This window comes from Poecile atricapillus, chromosome 2, assembly GCF_030490865.1.
Source record: "Poecile atricapillus isolate bPoeAtr1 chromosome 2, bPoeAtr1.hap1, whole genome shotgun sequence".
Taxonomy (NCBI): Eukaryota; Metazoa; Chordata; class Aves; order Passeriformes; family Paridae; genus Poecile; species Poecile atricapillus.
Window position 1 is genome coordinate 106,274,259 of NC_081250.1, and position 20,312 is coordinate 106,294,570.

Sequence of the window (20,312 nt, forward strand, 5' to 3'; positions counted from 1 at the left end):
GCCTTCTTTCTAAAATTTGCAATACATATATACGATAGTTCATTCAGCCAGATAATTTACCCATTAAATGCAGCATAGCTACATAACTAATGATGCTCTAGATCCTACTCAAGCAATGAATCAGTAGTTTATTTTGCTTTGTGTTTGCTTTTTTTGCAAAACGTTAAAATTTTGCAAAACATGTTAACACTGATCTTGTGACCAAATTACAAACTGAAAATGTATATACTATAGTGTATACTATACACTACTCAAATTCTTCCTTTATATTTTGTTGAAAAAATTATTCTTCTGCTCCTAGTAAATATAATTAAAAGCTGAAGAAGATACAAGTTCAAATATCAAAAAGAAAACTTCTCAATCTATCCGAGAAGTGACACCATTTCACTTTAGGGCAGGTACATAATATGAAACTAATCCAAGTCCCTTTGCTCTGCATCTCCATTTTCCATCTTACCCCTCTCATGAAAACATATGGCTGGGAGATTTTCCTCACATTGTTCACAGGTTCTTGTTTAATGGGTCACTGAGGCTTCAAATGCCTAGCAGAGAATTAATTCCCAATAGTGGAGACTACTGTGATCAAATTCCCTGAACAGCTTTTTTTAAACAAAAGAAAATAACCATTTTGGAGCCAACATGCTCATACCATTTTTGTTCTTTTTATCTCTTGGTAAAGTGGCACAATTTTATTGCTCCCCAAACTGAGGAACATCAGCCCACTGAAAACCTTCACTTTAATTATACCACCTCAGACTTAGAGTTTCTGATGGCAACAACTTTGCAATTTGTAATATGGAATAATTATGGAATAACAATAAAGAAGAAGTATCTTGAATTTTAAAACTACCTAAACTGAAGAAATTCTAGCAGCATCAGGAAATAAACAATCCTATGTAACATCTTTTTCCTTCTTACCTGTGTATAAAACCCATTGAGTGAATTGCATCTAATGCAAGTACAACTTCAGCAGTATAAAATCTTGCCCATTTCTCTGGAACATCATAATTACTCATTAAATTCACAAGGTCCCCACCAGGCATGTATTCCATCACCATATAAAGGTAACGGTCATCTTGGAATGCATAAAATAACTGCAAAAAAGCAAAACCAAAAAATAAACCACTTAAAGTTCCAGTTATCTTTAATAATTTACCTGTTGACATATCAAAGGCATTTCTGTGCAAGCTGATTTCCAAAGTAACAGAATTGCTACAATAACTGCACCAACACCCCATCATTCAGCAAACCTCCTAAAAAGAAGTTAACCTCTAGAACAAAATTTAGGCAGATCTTCCATCCTTTTCTACCCTGGAAGAAGTAGCATGCTGGTTACAAATTAAGATTAGTGAATTTGGTGCAATAAATTCTGAGATAATTTCAGAGAATGCTCATTACATTTAGACAAAATATTTTTCTCACTGGGATGTTAGTTGACCCATATGCAAAGATGAAACTATTCTGTTGCAAACATCTGCCTGATTCTACTTATATTATCACTAAATGTTTATTTTTCTAATGTCAACATTTATTTATTATACAGAAAATGAGCCTAAACTTTAAACAATAAAAATATTTCCCTTAAAGCTGTCAACCCTCTGTTCAACATGAGTAGGGCAATCAGATTTTTCTTTAAATTGCATGAAATCCCTAAGTTTTATTCTGAACAATCACACCCAGACAGATAGTAAAGCAGTTACTCATTTGACTTGGGTAAATCTTGAATGAGTTTGTGTAATTCCAACCTAACAGAAGAATTTATATGCTTAAGGCTAAGAACAGTTTAAATTAACAAGCTGACATGTGCACACACAATGCTCGATGATTGGTTCGGGCATGCTCCTTAGAACTTCAAAGGCAGCAGCGCCTCCCAAAAAACTTTCAGTGACAACACTGAAATGGCGAAAAAATAACCGGAGCAGGCATAATTTTCAAAGATACACATGGAAATTAGAATATACAGAAGCTCTTTCTTAGGTGCATCTTTCTGGTGTGCTGGATGATTCAAATAACTACTACACAGCAGATGCACCAATATATATCTAGCAAAGATTTCTAATAATAAACAGTATAGTTTATCTTGTATATGTGACAAAATACAGTTTGAAGCAAGTGTGATATCTGTCCTTTTGTACAGCATTCCTTGTATTAGTCATGTATTCCCTAGCAGATCAAAAAAACAAAAAAGAGACTTCAAAATATGTAATTCCAAGTCATGCAGTGCTGCAACCAAACTATTCTGTAATGCCAGTATTTTAAAAGTAATGTCACTTTACCTGAACAACCCAGGGACTATTAGCAAAAGCCATAATATCCCTTTCTTCCCAGAAGAATGCAGAATCAGATCTTTTGATCATTTCAAATTTGCTCAGAAGTTTCATAGCATACACTCTCCTTGAGGATTTATGCCTCACCTGTGAAGACAAAGGTGACATACAGAACATATTAGTTTGCCATATTAACACATTAAGGACATGACTGAAAACATTACTTTTCCTGCTTTACCATTTAACACATTTTATGAGACTCTTCACATTACTATAAAGGATTATATACCATACATCCACAAAATAGTTACATCTGACAACGCACTACTTTTAAAATACTTGCTATAACTTTTCAACACGGAAGTCCACAGGCACAGGAGTCACATAATTTGCATGTATGTGCCTTTAAAAGGACAAATATTGGCAGTTAGTGTTGTTAAATACCATAAAGTTAAAACTATAAGCATTTTCCAGAGTTCGTTAGCAGATGTGTGTACTTGCTGCTGTATTTCCAGTTTCTCCCACCAGTACACAATTAAATAAAGCAGGATTAACAAGCCTGGCTGCTAACCTATCACAAACACCACACATCTCTCATCTATGAGAACTATGTCCACAAAAATCTGGTGTAGTCCCTGAACTGGCAGAAACTCTTCTAGCCCTTAAGACTTCAAGTGTCCATGGAAACATTGGTAAAGGCTAATTTTCTTGATTATGACGAATACACATTAGATGCAGCACATCATATTATATTCTCCATTTTAAGAGAGAAGACTACAGTGCAAAACAGGTATTTGTGCACTCAGGCAGGACTAAAATAGGACATTTTCAAAAACATTTGCATAAAATGTAAAGGAATAAAATTTCAGTCAAGTCAAAGGCTTTAATATTTAAGACTACATCTTCTGAACACTACACTGAGAAACAGATACATGAGCAAATACTACAGAATATGTTTAAATGTACAAATAGAAACTTAACTTACCAACTGAACCTCCCCAAATGCACCTCTACCGATCACCTTCACCACTTCATAATCTTCAGCTTTCATGCGCAGATCCCTCATTTTGTTTACTGTGTCTTTATCTATATAGAACAAAATTCACATTTCATATATAGTCAACTTCATTAAACCCATTTGCCTAACTTTAATTTTCCATAGTTTTTAGAAGTGCTGCCTTCCCACTGAAAAATTCTCTGCAAGAATGCATGACTTTATTCTCATTACCATAGTCACCAAAACCTGATATAACCTAGTGCAATGACTCCACAGTACAATCTTATTACAGGAGATTTTAATTTAGGAATTCCATTAAAAATAATTACCTGGAAAAAAAAATAGCTATACAAAAATTTAATATCCAGCATGATCCTTCTTGCAAGCTGATCAGCATAAAAAGATTATTTCTGAATAAATATGCAAGACAGCTGGCAAAGTGTGCAAAAAAATACACTACAAGACGCTCGAAAAAATATTTTTAAAAAAACGTTTCACTTTTCTGCACTTTCATGATTCCTAATATTCAAAAAAAGTAGATTTTAATTTAAAACAGCAGTGGGAATCATTGCAATTATTTATATAAACCTGTCACTCTATAAACTAGAATAATTTACAAACTCCCAGTGGGCAGATACTCTAATTCCAAATTTGGTAAAAGATTAAAACAGTCTATTTTAATCCATGTGGGTCAACACTGGCATGGGACTACGTAGAAAAGCTTCGTGCTTCAGTATTTCTAAAAGCCAGGAAGTTCTACTAAAACAGATATGCTTCTAATAAAAAAAAATGCAATGGTGTTTTTTTTCAAAAATAATATATTCTGGGCCTAAAAGCAAAGTTTAGAGAGAAGTAAGGACAGGGGAAGAAAAAGAAGGATAAATAAAATATTTTAAGTTCATATGTTAAAAAAGATGAAGCAGTTGACAGAAAATTATGATTAGGTTTCTACCTACACAGGCCACAATCTAAAACAAAAGCAGCCTATCTACAATAAAAATTCAGTAAGATTTTATCACTTCAAGAGGAAAAAACATAGTTCTGTTTGAATAAATGCTCTGTGGGATTACTATCTAACGTAAAGCAACCATTTACAATGCAGCATAAAACAAGCTGATTTTGGTAAATTATAGCAAAATTCTAAATTCTGACAAATTCTTTCACATAGGGATCAAAATATCCAGTAGTTCCAACAAATAATGCATTACCTTATCTACCCTGGTGACAACTGGCTTACAGAAGAGGAGGAGCGAGGCAGCAATTTTTATGACAGCAATTTTCTAGCTATTGTTAACCTCCTGCCTAGTAATCTCACAACAGGAGGTTCACCTCTCTGAATGAAAAAGCCTAAGCACGATATGAATCCTTTAAATAGTATTCAATCACAATTGCCTATGAACAAAGCAGAATTAAGGAAAATACATCTTTAGAGCAACCTAGGCTAAGGATTTTAAAATAATGTAAGCCAAGCTTGTGATCGGTTGCAAATGGAAATTTACTGGTTGAGATACATACTCACACTCAGTTATCTTCAGACAAAATGTTACAGTAACAACAGTGTTGGAAATCATATTCTAACATCTGTTAAACAAGGTTTATCAGGCTGCAATATACCTCAATAGGCAGTTTCCTTATCTCCCAGGACCAGTGGAGGACCTGGCCAGCTTATGCTGTATGAACAGCTGGGTGGCTCCCATGGCAAAAATCACCCTCTCCAACCTGCCCTGAACTTTGGCTATAGGCTCAGATGCTGCCTTGAAATAAACTGAATCACCACTGCAAAGCAGGGCTCTAAGAAACCTCTAATACTCATTTCTTTATTCTTTTAATTCTATATGGTAGAGAAACAGTAATGTTCTATGTTTGCAAAAATCATCCTCGCAACATCAGCCAGTAGAGGCAGATTTTGAAGGCTCCACAAATATGCAATGCAAATCAGTGAGAAGTAAAGCGGTGATAAGGAATGATTCATAGAGCAATCAGTCTACAAAATAAAGGAAGCAAACACCTATCTTATTTGCCATCTAGAAATTTATTTTAAATTTCTGCAATAATGTTGCAAATCAGGCAGCTAATACTGCAAAAAGGTATCTTAAACAGTCTTCTAATAAAATTAAATAAACATGAAAATGTCTTTTTTATTCTTTTTAATAGAAATTCAAGGCAAACTAGACTTCAGAGTTCCCTCTAAGGCCACTACTCACACATTCACAGCTTGCTTTCATATTTCAGCAAACACAGCAAGTTAATACTTCAAAGGCAGTTTTAAGGGAACTAATGTGTTCTGTTCTCCACCTTCAGATTACTTCAAATCACATCTTACACAGTATGTAATTTATACCTAAAAGATATTCATTATCAGGTTGTAAATGTAAAAGTTTTCTTTCACTAGCCCCAGTGGCAGAAGTGAAATTTTTTGAGACTCACTAATGATTTCACTACTCAAAAATTACAAATTATCTGTTGCAATGAGTACTTCCTTTGCCTGATATAACTTCTCTTTTCTTCAAGTTTCACCACAACCTTCTCAGTAAATAACTGAGTATACAAAATGTGCATGTAACTCAACATATGGTATCAACACAGTTTGAACTGTGAAAAGTTAAACAGAACATTTCATCTTAAGCTTTCAGTAACCAGCTTAGGTGCAAGTGAGCCATCAACTGGATCTAGCAGACCCAAATATTCACACAAATGGAGATTAATGTAAAATTAACACCACAAACTCACTATCATAGGTTGCACTTGTATGCAATAAATCATTTGAAAACACCATGGAAACCATGAAAAAAAAAAGCCACGTAAATTTCAAAGCAAAGACAGAAATTATTTTAGTCAAATTATATTTACCACAAAAAATATTTATTATAGAATTTAATTGATTTGCTTAAGCCTGTAAAAATTTAATAGTATTAGCTTAATTTCAAGTTTTGCCCATTTAATCTACAGGCAGAAGCAAGTCTTCAATCAGCAAACATTTCTGCCATGATCTTCAGAATTGTCAGCTTGGCAGAGTTCAGTAAAGTTTTGACTCATAAATGCCTTTTTGGGGTTTTCTTTGTTTGTGTTTTGGTTTTTATAACTGAAAATTACTGAACTATTACTTCTATTAAAAATCAACTTCATTACTTTAAAATGTTATTATAGAGCACAATGTGCAGGAAATGTGGTAGTGAAAAAAATACAGAGTAAATGCAGAGAATTCTGCAAACCCATCAGCTGCATGCAGTATGAGAGTTTCATGAAAAGAGACCTTTTATACTAAAAAATCCAAATGTTTACAAAATACATGCTCCAGTCTGTTAGTGAAGAAAAATTTAATATGATTTCATGACACTGTATACATCACTGTGTCATTTTACTGTTAATTGCTTATGATATCTTAGTAATGTGAAATTAGAAAACAAGTTATGGGAATCCAGGGACTTGCCCTAACAAAGAGAAGAGGCCTTTCTCTTAAGACTTTGTACCACTGCAGACAAGGCCATTTACAGGGGCAACAGATTGGATATTCAGTTGCTGGGGATGAGATTTACATATGCAGCTGTTACTTCTCAGTATGAAATAAAATAAATAAGACTCTTGCACCCAAAAACTCAATGAACCCCAAATCCCTAGCTGCCTTTCAAAGAGCTAAAAGAGAAAGCAAAAGAGCTGCCTTTCAAAGAGCTAGAAAACAGTTTGAAGTATATAAAATAAAACATTTTTGATATTACAGACTTCTATTATTGAGTAAATTAAACATTAAATACTTACACCTGTTTAAGAAGTTATCAATGTTCTTGTTTTTTCTTAAGGCAGGAAAATCCAAGTCATATACCAAAGCATCTAATCCATCCTGAAAAAAACCAAAAACAAACAAAATTAAGTATTTGGAAAAATAATTACATATGCTGCTAACTGAAGAGCAAAGATAAAAAAACAGTAGTCCCTATCAATTTTCCTCACAAATGAAATAATTCACATTTATTTAATGACTGTTAGCAGTTACGTGAAACAGCTGTTACTCCTTCATTTCCATGGGACTCATCAAAATTTAATTCCATATGCTTCTATGTATTATTAATTACCTTAATTAGCTCCATACTTACATGAAAAGAATTACTTTTTACAAATACAAAAAGAACAAATAGCAGTTCCAATGAAGTTCAGTAATATTAAAATCAGTGCATCACACAGTAGGCACTTGAACATGAAATGGCAAATAGGACAATGATGGTAATTTTGATTCTCAGAATCAAACCCCTGCATTTTATCCATTAAATTCAGCGTGAATTCTCATGAACAAAATGTTGGCTTTAATACATTCCAATTTAAATCTAGAATCAAACAGCCACAAGCCCATCAGGCACTACTACCACAGCATACACCCCTATAAACAAAAGCAAACCAAACATCATCAAAAAAACCAACAGAAAAATTCAACAAAGGAGACAGTTGAAAGGTCTCAAGTGCTGTGTACTTTGTGACCTGAAGTTTAAGTCTATGTCTGTCACTAGATATGACTCCTCAATGGTAGCATCTTCTTGGAGAAAAACTAAACTCAGTTTTTTGGCTAAATCCCACAGATATGGCTTCCACAGAGAATGATCAAGTATTCTAGCGAGTTATGTAACAAAGAATCGAAGCTCATTAGGGAGTCCTCTCTCTCAGGTAAGTATTGTGTAAGTGACAACTGCAAAAACAGAGACAAAGGTCTTAAAATACAAATTGTAACTGATGTTTCCAAAGCATGCCAGAGATGTACTGCTATTCACTTCTCCATTCATAGCTAGGTGTTTACGTTACATATATTTAACCTGCTTGAAGTAAGATATTAGACCAGACATATCTTTGATCTGATCAGCTCAGACCTGTCTAGACCTAATTTGATTGCTTTCAGCTTTTAAAAGGATTTTTCTATCCTTTTTTCAGGATGGAAAACTGATCCATCAGTCTTTGCTAAGTATATCAAGTAACTGTGCCTGAAAATAAGCTAGAGCATAAGCTTTTTGGAAGTTTCTTTTCCAGGAATATATAGTTGAGAACACATTTGGTTTAGACTGAAATACTAGTCTTTGATCTTTCACTTCAAATTCAAACCTATTTTTTCACCTCAGTCTTTAGAACTGACGTTTAACTATGAAAAATCCCAAGTGCTATCAAAATCAGAATTATTTCTTGGCTTGTAGTCCTCACTTTTAAAGTATGTGAGATAGAATTTATTTACTTCAGATATAATAATAAGAAGCAGTAAAATCATACTAGAATTTGAAAATGGGTAGCTGCAAGGATAATCAAAATTACTTTCTAGGCTGGATATTGTAAAAAATGTCAATTTCATAAAAAAACTCCTTTCTTAAGCTACCTCTGCATACAATGGCTCATTTTGAATTAAGAAATGTTAAAATGAAAATTATACAAATCAAGAAAAGCATCTCAGTATTTCACTTCTCTAAAAATAAAAAAGTCAGGTTTTGCATCTCGTGTACTAACAGATCATCTTTTTGGACTGACACTGATGACTAAAAAGGAAAGTAAAAAGCAAGGAAACGACATTTAATGGGTTGGTAGTAGAAATAAGAGAGTAGTGGCCAACAACAATTTGGACTCAAGACAGATGCACAAATAAAGCTATGTAGGCAGGATAACTGTAACTTAGTGAGAAATACTTTGCAAACTAATAAAAGACACCTTTTCCAAAGATACACGGTAAATATCCAGGAAATCCAGGAAAAAAGAATAAATCAATTCTTTGTTTTTGTTGAATAAATTCAACAGAGAACCATGAAAACTGCTTCCACAGCAGCAAAGTCTACCAGTAGGTTCTGTACATTTATCTCCATGCTGTGTGAAACAGTTGGAAAACTCCAGCTAAGAGGCTGCTGGGTCCCATCCAGTGACTTTTAAAAGTAAATTAGAGGATGCCAATGAGTTGTCAAAATTTGTGGTTCAATCTGCCTTCAAATCTGTAGAGTCAATTGATTTGTCTAGGTTCACAGCTAACACAAACTTCCACACACCAAGCAGCAGCATAAAATTCTCAAATCCTGATTGGCTCTGGGGTTGTGCAATTAGGTGTTTCAATTCAGTGCTTGCTTCAAAAGGCAAAATTCAGTTCTTTGTTTTTATAGGAAGGGAGGTTTTAAACACCGAATACAGAAATATACAAAAAATGGGAATATGTTTAAACTCATAACGTCAATCTTACTTTTGTATCATACTTTTTCTTTCAAAATACTAAAATATAAGCCCATGCCAAAAGAAGCATAAAGTACAGATAATGTCATCGTTTCATTGGTGTCACAGGCATGTTGGGTACTTTGTTGTGTTATTTTTAAAAGTCTTATTTTAAAGATGGGAAAAAGTATAGAAATTCACTTTTAACAGGCAAAAGCAAATTTCAATACTGTTTAATTCAGAATTCACCATATACAATGTTTCCTGTTCTATTCTTTACCTTCCAGTTCTTAGATAGGAACTCTATCAATTAAAATACTTAACTAAAAAACTCAGAAATACAGATTCAAGCTATTGATCTCCCATTCATTTCAAATCATATTTCAAGATCATGTAAACAATTCTAAGGAAGCTACATGCCAAGAATTGCTTATTCAAAAGCCTCTTCAAGAATCAGCTCCCATTCACTACAGTATCCAGAGAATAAACTATCCTGTTCAAAACTTCCATTAAAAAAAAAGGTAAAGATGGATACTATTCTATAATTAAGAGACTTATAAATCCTTAACTCTCAAAATAATTATTTTCTTCAACTGAAGTAAGTTCTTGAAGAAAAAAAACAGCTTGATATTATTTTAGTGTCAGACTGCAAATGCAAGACTAAGCTTGAAGTAATTTTATGGAATCATAATTAAAGTAAAACATTTGGGATACCTAGTTTATAACATAAAACATGAAACAGCCTATTTCACTTACATTAGCTAAAGCAAAGAACTTGCAAACCCTACAAGCTGTCCCAGCACAAAGGGAAGCACAGAAGCACAGCTATTTTTGTGCTATCACCAAACAGGGAAGAGTACACAAGGTTAAAGTGAGTGCTGCTTCCAAGTGGTGTGGGTCAGAGAGATGGGAATATCCTACAGAGCTGCAGAAATAATGGCTTGCAGAAAAAGGGTAAAGGCCAAATGAGACATGCTCATTATTGCCAGTGGCTGCAGAGAGAGCTCATCTCTCAGCTTTCTTCATTCCATCTTGCTCGATCTTTCAATATGTCATCTGACTTTTTTGCCAACACAGAAAGGGACATCATCTTTTCATCAACACCTACAGCAGCCATACTCTTCTCCTCTTAAAAAATTACCATTGTCATTATAATAAGCAACCATACCTCCAACAGTTCCATGCACTGTATTAAAATAAGGCGGCCTCATTTTTGTGATGGATTTTTCCTCCTCTTGGATGGGTTCCATGTATTTTTAGTATGTATCTTCTTAAATGCAGCACATTCCGTACTTCTTGGAAACATATATTGTGGCTCAGAAATATTTTCAGCTAACACTACATTCTACCTTATTTTGTCATTACAGAGCAATTTTCCTGTTTAGCTTTCAGGTCTACACTGACATTTTCCTTTTAATAGTTAAATTAGATTACTAAAAAAATTGGCTTATACCTCCACTTACATGGTAACACTATTTCAGAGATGATTAAAAAACAGGAGAAAAACTTCATTTCTAATTTTCTTCAGTCAGTTTTATGGTCTGATACAGCCTTTTCTATATCACATTCATTTAATGAAATCATCAATAGTTTCATTATTTAAAAGACCTAATTTTATCCCTGAATTTTTAAAAAAGGCACACTAGGGAGTCATTGCAACATGTAGAGTTCTTCCTTATGGAGCCAACAATTCCACATATTCTCTTGGTTTAATTTCATTCATTACCAGATCATACTTTAAAGTTTAAAAGGTATAGTTACATGGGGTAAAATCAAAGGTCAGTGTAGATGAATAGACTTCTGGAATAGGTTCTGGATGAATAGGTTCTGGAGATGATAGTAAGAGTGTATAGGAAAGAGGATATAAGCAAGTACTGCTCAGGTGTATGCGTGAGCCAGAAACGCCACTGTCACAGTTAACTATGACAAAATCTAGGCAACATTTTCTTTGGTGATTTTTTGTCTAAATGTTTTCTCTGTTTTAGTTTCTTGCATTTACAACATTGCACAGATATGAATTCCATCATCTACAGGCTATATGAAAGTGTACCTCATTTCAGTTTACCACTCTTCAGCCAAAGAAGGGACAATGGCTCTTCACCCACCTCCCCAAAGACACAGCTTTACATACTTGCAGCATTTCACCACTGGCCAACTCTCTTCCAATTATCCTTGTATGAAAGCTATTTCAATTCCCACCATCAGCATCCTCTAGTAATTTGTTATTTTTACCAGGTAGTTTTTAACAGGGGCGGGGGCACATGTGGAGAGACTGCACATTTTATTTAAGTTGTGAGCAGATCATAAGAACACAATGCATTACAACAGTTCCTGTTCTATGCTTCATTATATTTACAGTTATTCACTGAAATATCTAGTTAATTTTTTTAGTCACTGTGTACTAGATTGATTCTTTCACAAAACTAGGCATCACAAATCAAAGCTAGTTCAACATAGGTGAGAGGTTTTTCTCCCATGCACTCACTCAATATTCAATGAGGAATTTTACCTAGCACTTTTAATCAGCCAGACACCACAAAGTATTAATTTCATCTTTGATTTTCTAGATCTTAATTTTTACTGCTCTACCATCATTAATTATTATTCACCATTTTAGGTCCCTTATGACTGTGAAATACCATACATCTGTTAAACTCCATGACCAATCTGTTTTAAATAGACTGATTACCAGCTTTCCATTCATTCATCTATTCATACAACTAGCCAAGCCCAGCCTTTGCCATTAAGTTCCCTTCAGTTTTTATAAAAATACAGAATACTGTAACATAAAACTTCTCGTTAACACATATATTAACGACACAATCTATTAACACTGAATTTCTCAGGCTGTTACGCTAACGTCTTTTCATTAGATTCATCTAAAATAGACTGGTTTTCTTCAGTTTGTCTTAAGCAGTCTCACATTTACTAGATTTTTTTTCCCAAATTTTGGTCTATACTTACTTCCAAAGTTTTAATGCGTCAAACTGCCAGTACTACTATGATCATACTAGACTTCTTCACACTGCAACTACATTCCTTAATCTCAAAACTCACTACAAGTATGTAATTGCTGGTTTTATTCATATTTATGAATTAATATTAATACAATTTTATAGGGATATTTGAAAATGTACACCATCAACCAATTCCAATTTAGCAAAACATATTTCATGATTCATAAGTGATATAAAGTAGAAAATGCAGTATATGATCTACATTATCAGGGTACAATTATAGCATTTTTATATTTTGAAATTTTATTTCATACACATTTCATTATGACGCAGTATCATCCAGCACATAATAAGTAAAAATACATGAAATTTAGTTGAAATTTTGTTATTGAGACACTCAATTATTTTACTATTTATTTAGCATTCAAAGCACTGAAAAAATACCCAGTGGGTATTACCAGCATCCATAATTTGCATTCCTTGGACAGACTGGCACTCACCCAAGTTTAAACTCCTTGCCACTTTTCCTTTTTTCAAGAGATGAAAGTAAGTCTTAACATCTACAACTCCTAACTATCCATATTTTAGTACCCTACATTGTAGCCATTTTCATATCTCTATAGTACTATGAGTACTGTGAGCTTCCCCCGTTCTCTGAAATCAACAAATCTGACCGACCTTGATTTGCGCGTGTTCATCATAATTCATAATGTTCTGTCATATGTAATTGAATCCTCTGGTCAACTATGCCAATAGTGCTACATTTATCTACACAAAAGATCCCATTAAGTTAATCACACTCATTAATTTTACTGTCCAAGTAAGAGAAAACTGCCATTTAACACTTCATCTTTAAAGTGGACACGACAATGTAGACAGAGTTAAGGCACTTCCCTTAAGACTTTTCATTAAATTGTTAGAGCAGGCAAAGTACACAAACTGACACGTAAGCCTGAGTAAAAGGCCCTTGATGCATCACCCAGCACAACACAACTCTACAGAGCTCCCTGCTTCCTAGTATCCATCAATACTTAAAGGAGCTCTTGCAAATTTGATTTAACAGGTATTTCAAAAAGAAATATAGGGAGGGTGAAGCGTTAACTCAAAAAAAAGCTAAGAGTTTGACTCAGTGAAGATTTAACACCTGAGTAAGGAGATCTTGAAACTTCAAGGCAGCATTAATGAAAACAGTATGGATTATAGCATTCATTTTGGCCTTTTTCAAGGGTTATTCCAAGTTACTTCACCCACATTCCGTGTAGTTCCATGTACAAATACATGTACTTGTCTTCTATTCAAACAGTAGCTGTTCAACACTTGCACTGACAAACTCCTAGAATATACACTTCCTACATGACTCACCAGATTACAAATCAATACAGATATCAATTTATATTGATACACACAAACACACACATCAAAATACCCACTGAAACTAACACCAGAGCCAAAAGGCCTCCCAATATTGTTATATCCATATTAGCACTTTAGGAAACCTCAGGTGCAAGACAACAGACAGATACACAAACAAGTAGTAATGTTTTTTCACATGCACTTCTGGATGTTGCTGTTTCTTCACTCCAGCAATGGATCTTACCACCTGAAGCATCTCCTAAAATAAAATGTCACGAAAATCTGTGAAATCAACTTATATACAATAAGCATGAAGGAGGTACTGCCAGCACCTCAGTCTTTTTCTAAAACAGAGGGCAAGTCATAGATCCTTCACACCAGAGCCCCTCTGTCCACTGACTAGATGGAGAAATCTTGAATAACTAGATCTGTTCTGAATGACACCTATTCGTGAGACTATGCCCAAAATTATGGAAAACTGACATTGTTTGAAGATGCGATCCAGAAAATGTATTTCACTGGGTGTTTCTTTCACCTCCAAATTCTAACACTATATTACAACATTAATTTTACTATATAAAATTATATGCATAATTTCTTGTGGTCAATAGTCTTTACATCTAAACTTCAATTTACTACATTACTGCTTTATTATTTCAATCCATCATCAGAATTAATTCCACTTATTGCATCTTCAGGAACAACTATCAGATGAGAGAGCAGTGTCTTCGAGGATAATGAAGAACATAGACCAATACAGCACCAAGAAAATATTTCAGTAAAATCTAGGCAGAAAACAGGTACCATATAATTTGAAAATAGTCCAGAAATATGTGAAACAGGAGTAAAAGCTGATTGCCATTAGTGAAATTACATTGATTAATTTCACAGCAAGTGAGATCACTGGATCCTTACAGCTTTATTGCCTTATAAAAGGTTCACTTGCATCGGTTAGTATGTTCTGTAGGCCAGTTTTATAAACTTCAAAGCTTCTACACCAAATGTAGCACATTCTACCATGAAAAGAATATTTTACATAAAAAAACTAAAGCAGTTGTAGAACTACCTGGAAGGCTACAGAGATCTTTATATTTTAATGTGAAGAAAATAAGAAAATAGATAGCCTACTTTTAGGTTTAAATTATTTATCAAACCCTAACACTAGAATTAAATAAAGTGTAAGTACAGCTTGTTAGAACTGCCCTTTTCAAGCAAACTATACTAAATGTGATTAACACAAATACACCTGAAACATATATATTTAAGAAGAAGTAGGAGCACAGCTAAAGAACTGACTGATGTTTATCAGCATGGAAGCAGCATTCCACAGCCACTGCAGCACTTGGCAGTAGGAAACACCTCACATGTCTAGAGTTCCCAGCTACTGTAACAACTGCAACAGGAGATGAGCAGACAACCTGACACACTATCCACAGAAATACCTCCCGGTGGAAAAACGTGAGTTATTCTTTCCACTTCTCAAAGTTATGGTGTTAACCAAAAATACAGGGCAAGCACTATTCCCTTAACTAAAATCTAAAATAACTACTTCAATTTTTATTTTTAAAGCCAAACATCACTTGTAAATTACATCAGCCAATGCTCTTTGAGGTCCCCGCAGCTTTCTTGGTTATCCTGTGAGGGCAGATTCTTCTACAAGCAGCACAGAGATCTGCCATTCTGATCTGGGAGTCCCAGCATTTTCATTTGAAACACAAACACTTCAAACTACCAATTTAGATCAATGGGAGTCAACACTCTAAGGAACGCTCATTAGAAAGCAAAAGTAACATGGATAAAAATTAACACTATGGATGCAAATACTGGTACATAACTTCCCTTCGACAAAATGGTATAAAGACAGATCAGAGATAGGAAAGAATGAAGATAAACTGGTCCAGTCCCAGCTCAAAAGTCTAAGGCTTCTTTTGCAGCAACCTGAAAGGAGTCAAGTAAAGACTTCAACAAAAGAAAAGAAACTGCACAACTCCTTTAAGAAATAGTGGTATTTACCAAAGGAAACAGGACCCCCTCCACAACTGTTGCCTAGGAAATTGCTGTCTGCCTCACAGATTTTTTTCCAGGCAGGTATCCACAAAACCTGACATCAGAAAGTAAGCCTTAGTCCTTGGACAAGATGTGAATTAGCAAGACACCAACTTGCTCATAGGAGTCATTGCAAACAACATAAATAAAAGTGCTTTACCTCTTGTAGAAGCTGTCAAATACATAAAGCACTTTATGCTCCTAACTTTAAAGCTCCTAACTTTACATTATAGTAGAACTAGCATAAGTTGTCCCACCAATAGCTTAAATTCCTACTTCTAGCCCTCCCACCATGCTTTTGTTTGAAAAGTGATACCTTTGCTATGAAAAACAAACAAAAAAATATTACCATCAAAGTATGCAATACACAATAAGTCACTGGAAAGGATACTAATTTTTCTGTAAAGCAACAATACCTCAGCAGCCATACTGAACCTGTTGTGGATTATGTTTGCTGCAAACATAACTAAGTGCTAACTACAGATAAAAACAATAAACTACACAACAATAAAAAGGCAAGTTTGCTCTATAGCTTTGACAACTTGGTCTCTGAAGATCATATTAGTTCAATAATTATGCTTTAGAAAAGGCTCTAAAAAGGTGTATCAAGGGGAAAAAAAACCCTAGTAATAATATCCACCCCACAGAAAAATAACCTGGGGACTGGAAATAAAACCTGAGAACAAAAGCACTTCATTTTTTAAACAGAGCGCAGAAAATTAACTGAATAACTTTTCAAGAAGAAGTGACAACATCATAACTTTTCCAGCAGTCTGGAAACACTACACAAAATCTCCCCTTCCCCACCACCAAAAGGGGAATTCTTCACTAAAACTCTACAAGTCAAAACACTTATACAATTAGAGGCGAATAGCCATGAGAGAAGTCCGGGAATGAAGATTATGAAAGAATTATATTTAAAAGACTCTGTAGAAACTGAAATAGTGATTTGTAAAGCAATACGCCTTTCCTTAGTGTCACATGCCAACCGTCATGCAAAACATGCCAGTCTGCAAAATGAAAAATATGGGAAGTTGAGCACAACTGAAGCAAGGAATCAACTCTGAGAAGCTTCTCTGATTGCACAATCTCCTGTCAGAGTTCTCGCTACATTTCTGCAATAAACATTCCAACACAAGCAATCACACGTCAAGCAGATATTTGAAATATGCAACTAAACAAGACCTTAACGCTATATAAGAATTTGTGCATCATTAGACAGTTTTGTATTGCAAATCCTAGTGAAGCCCATGGACGTTTTTCATGCATAGATTAAATGAAAAACTTCACTTTCAATAAAAAAGACGTCTGTATGCCTAAACCCAATGTTTTTCTATATTTGTTCTTTTTTCCATGATGAATACACCCACAAAAATGACCTTCAAGTAATGTTATTTTTTAAAAAGGTTATAAAAATTCCATGAGAATTATTTTAGATATAGACAAGTTATTTCTACTTCCAACCACTAAAATTCATCAGAATTACCAGGATTTTGTAACTAACAGGAACAAAACAGTGAGTTTTTCACATTTTTGGGAGATTTTCACTGCTAATGTAGAACAAAACGGTTCTTCTAACAGATTGTTTCCAGAGTCCAGAACCCGATGAATTAAATTCACAAATTTATAAATTTTAAAAACATGCTTTTACGCATTACCTTTAAGCAACTTTTTTTTTTTAAGTGTGAAGAGATAAGCTCTCTTTCAAAACCCACCTGAAGAAAAAATGGTAACATATACAGACAATGCCACTTGTAACACCATTTCAATTAATACTGGATGTTTAAGTATATATTCAAGTCACTAATAGTGACTACTTTCAGGTCAAAAACCACTCCCAATAGATGCTTTCAGAGAATTTGTGGATGTCCCATTCCCAAAAACCTGCAAGGCCAAGTTGGGAAGTGCTTTGAGCAACCTGGTCTAGTGGAAAGTGTCTATCCATAGCAGGGGGGCTGGAACTAGATGATCTTTGGGATCCCTGCCAACCCAAACCATTCTACAGTTCTCTGATTTTTAACCAAATCTCCTCTAAGTACTCTTTTTAGCCTTTATGACACCATGGTATAATCATGACTAAAATCCTGAATGCTTTGGACTGCATGTGAAAAAAAAAAAAAAAGTGTAACTATAAAATAAAAAACCTACATGAAAGCATGTTTCTATATTCCAGTACTGAAATGACAGAACAGAACCAAAGCTGTCCATGAAAACTTAAGAGTGGCTTTCTACAAACTGCAAGTCTCTCATTATAATCAGTAAGGATTTTACCATATGTAATACTGCAACAATACAAGCTGGTTTATCTGGGATTTTCAAGTTCATTATTTCAAGACTAGAGGAGGGAAGTATTAGAAATCCATTAGAGGATCCAACATTTCTAATTTCAATAAAGTCCAAAGATGTCGTGATTTATCATGCTTACAAGCTTGTTAGGGACATGCAAGTAAGTTTTTCTTCATTCCTTTTCAAGCTTTGTGACCAAAGTTTGGGGGAAACCGAAGCCACCAACTCCATACACCAAGAAAGAAGTGTTTCCCCAGCATTTCAATTGCTCAAGCACGAGACATGCATTTCTAATACACTTGTTCAAGCATGAGACACAGAGAGCAGAACTTCATAAAACAGTGGTATTCAGCTTCTACAACACTGGGTATTTTCACCAAGCTCATATACTGTGATCATAAGGACGAAAAATACTAAAATGCTAAGAAATAATTGTAAAAGCAACTCTTCTACCGACTCCTCCAGCTACCTCAAAAGACTAAGTCAACTCATACCACTCTTCAGCAGAGCACTCCAGAACCTGAGAAAACCATCCCCCCAAACCAACCCAAAGAGGATACAGTAGACTGATAGATGTACGCCAAAGGCATGATTTTCTTTTGGATTTAGAACACGGGAAAAACAAATCTTAACCCAAGAGGAAAGAGAGCCAGGGCTGTCTGGACCATTGCCAAAAACATGGAATCTTGTCAAAGTCTCTCTTGCCTGTCCTTACAAGGGAGCAAGACTGAGCTTGGGCTGATTAAATTAATCTCTACAGGAGATGAGGGCAGGCAATATTTTTGTCACACCATAAAAGCTTGCCATGAGACAAATCATAACACACTAACATGGCATTTTCTGTTCCTCCATTACTCCCACAGACCATTTTGAGTAGCTGTCATTTAGTTTCCCATTAAGCAGAGAGCAAAACTGATAAAAATGTGTTTTCTGCAAACAAAATAAACCAAAAGGGAATTAAAGGCTACTTTTTACTTGCATCCAACTTGTGTATGATTTTTGCCCAGCATTTGCTTTATGAAAACATTTTTCCAGTATCAAATTTTCTTAAAAAGACATTAAAAAGCACTGCTTTGTTGGAAATCTACATGAACTAAAAGAGACTAGAGATGCATTGAATGTGCGTATAAAAATATAAAAAGAACGAGTAATTCAAAAGTCATGTCAAATAAGGTCAGGCAGTATCTGCTACTTCCCATTCATATAAATTCTGTGTTTGTAAAACACTGAGGAAAGCAGGTTTCTAATTTCTAAATACAACAAAATATCAACGTGAGATATTCTGGAATGTAATTAAAGACCAGCAATATTGGTTCAAGAATTTAGAGTCACACCTTTGTTAGACATCCTGCACTTCACTTTCCAGAAGTCCAGAAGCCTGGACCACAGAGCCAATTTCTGAAGAACTACATAAAACATGGATGGAAGCAATAATTTTGGAAACAGATGCTTGTTACCAATTATCGTCATTCTGTAAATGAACGTATCTAGCCTCAGAGACTTCAAAAGGAAATTAAGAAGGCAGTTATATCTTTTGTGATATTCAAACAAAATGCACTGGCATCGAGGTAAGCTATCATTAAATTTAACTAAACTCTGAACTACAGATAAACAATTTGACTTAGAAAGGAAAAATCCAACCATATGACATTAGGAAAGGTCTAACACCAGGAAGTATGTGTGTGCATACATCCCCTACACACAGATTCACACATCCCAAACAGACAAACATTTTAAATAATTTTTAGAAGTGGCCTACTACTTTAATTCAGATTCACATTTTACAAACTTTGCGTGGCGAGAGAAATAAAAAGTACCAAAAACTTCAACAGAGACACAAATTCCTTTGCACTTGCAAAATTACAAGTAGCTCATGATGCAAAGCTCTAGATGCTTAAGGCAGTCTTCAGAGTCTGAAGACAAGCAGTGCAGCATTTGTTCTAATACTGTCATATAAAGCACATTCAAAATCCCCCTTACAGTCAAGATAACACATTGTATAATTTGCAGCAAACAGAAAATAACCTAATTTCCTCTTTTCTGAACTGCTGCAGATCAGCTCTAAGATCATGTCACATTCACATGTTTAGAGCTCTCTTTCTTTCCTTCCAATACAGAATTAAGGGACAAGTATGAGAACTGGTCGTTTCTTATAATTTTGTCCCTTTATCTATTGAACTATGACATGATAAATTTCCACTTTATTTAACCTTACCTCATCAAAAAGCCTCTTTATCTGCTTATTCT

The 20,312-nt window shown here is 34.6% G+C and overlaps 1 protein-coding gene across 2 annotated transcripts in view; it reads right to left on the bottom strand.

Annotated features, from left to right (window-relative positions):
* The window catches only part of ROCK1 (Rho associated coiled-coil containing protein kinase 1), an 84,665-nt gene that overhangs the window by 46,057 nt on the left and 18,296 nt on the right, over positions 1-20,312 (bottom strand). For both annotated transcript variants that reach the window (XM_058832663.1, XM_058832662.1), the window contains exons 2-5: positions 7,021-7,102; positions 3,253-3,353; positions 2,277-2,414; positions 919-1,094 (exon numbers count right to left, since the gene is read on the bottom strand). In XM_058832663.1, the coding sequence (XP_058688646.1) occupies positions 919-1,094; positions 2,277-2,414; positions 3,253-3,353; positions 7,021-7,102 (497 nt within the window). The remainder of the gene's footprint in view (positions 1-918; positions 1,095-2,276; positions 2,415-3,252; positions 3,354-7,020; positions 7,103-20,312) is intronic.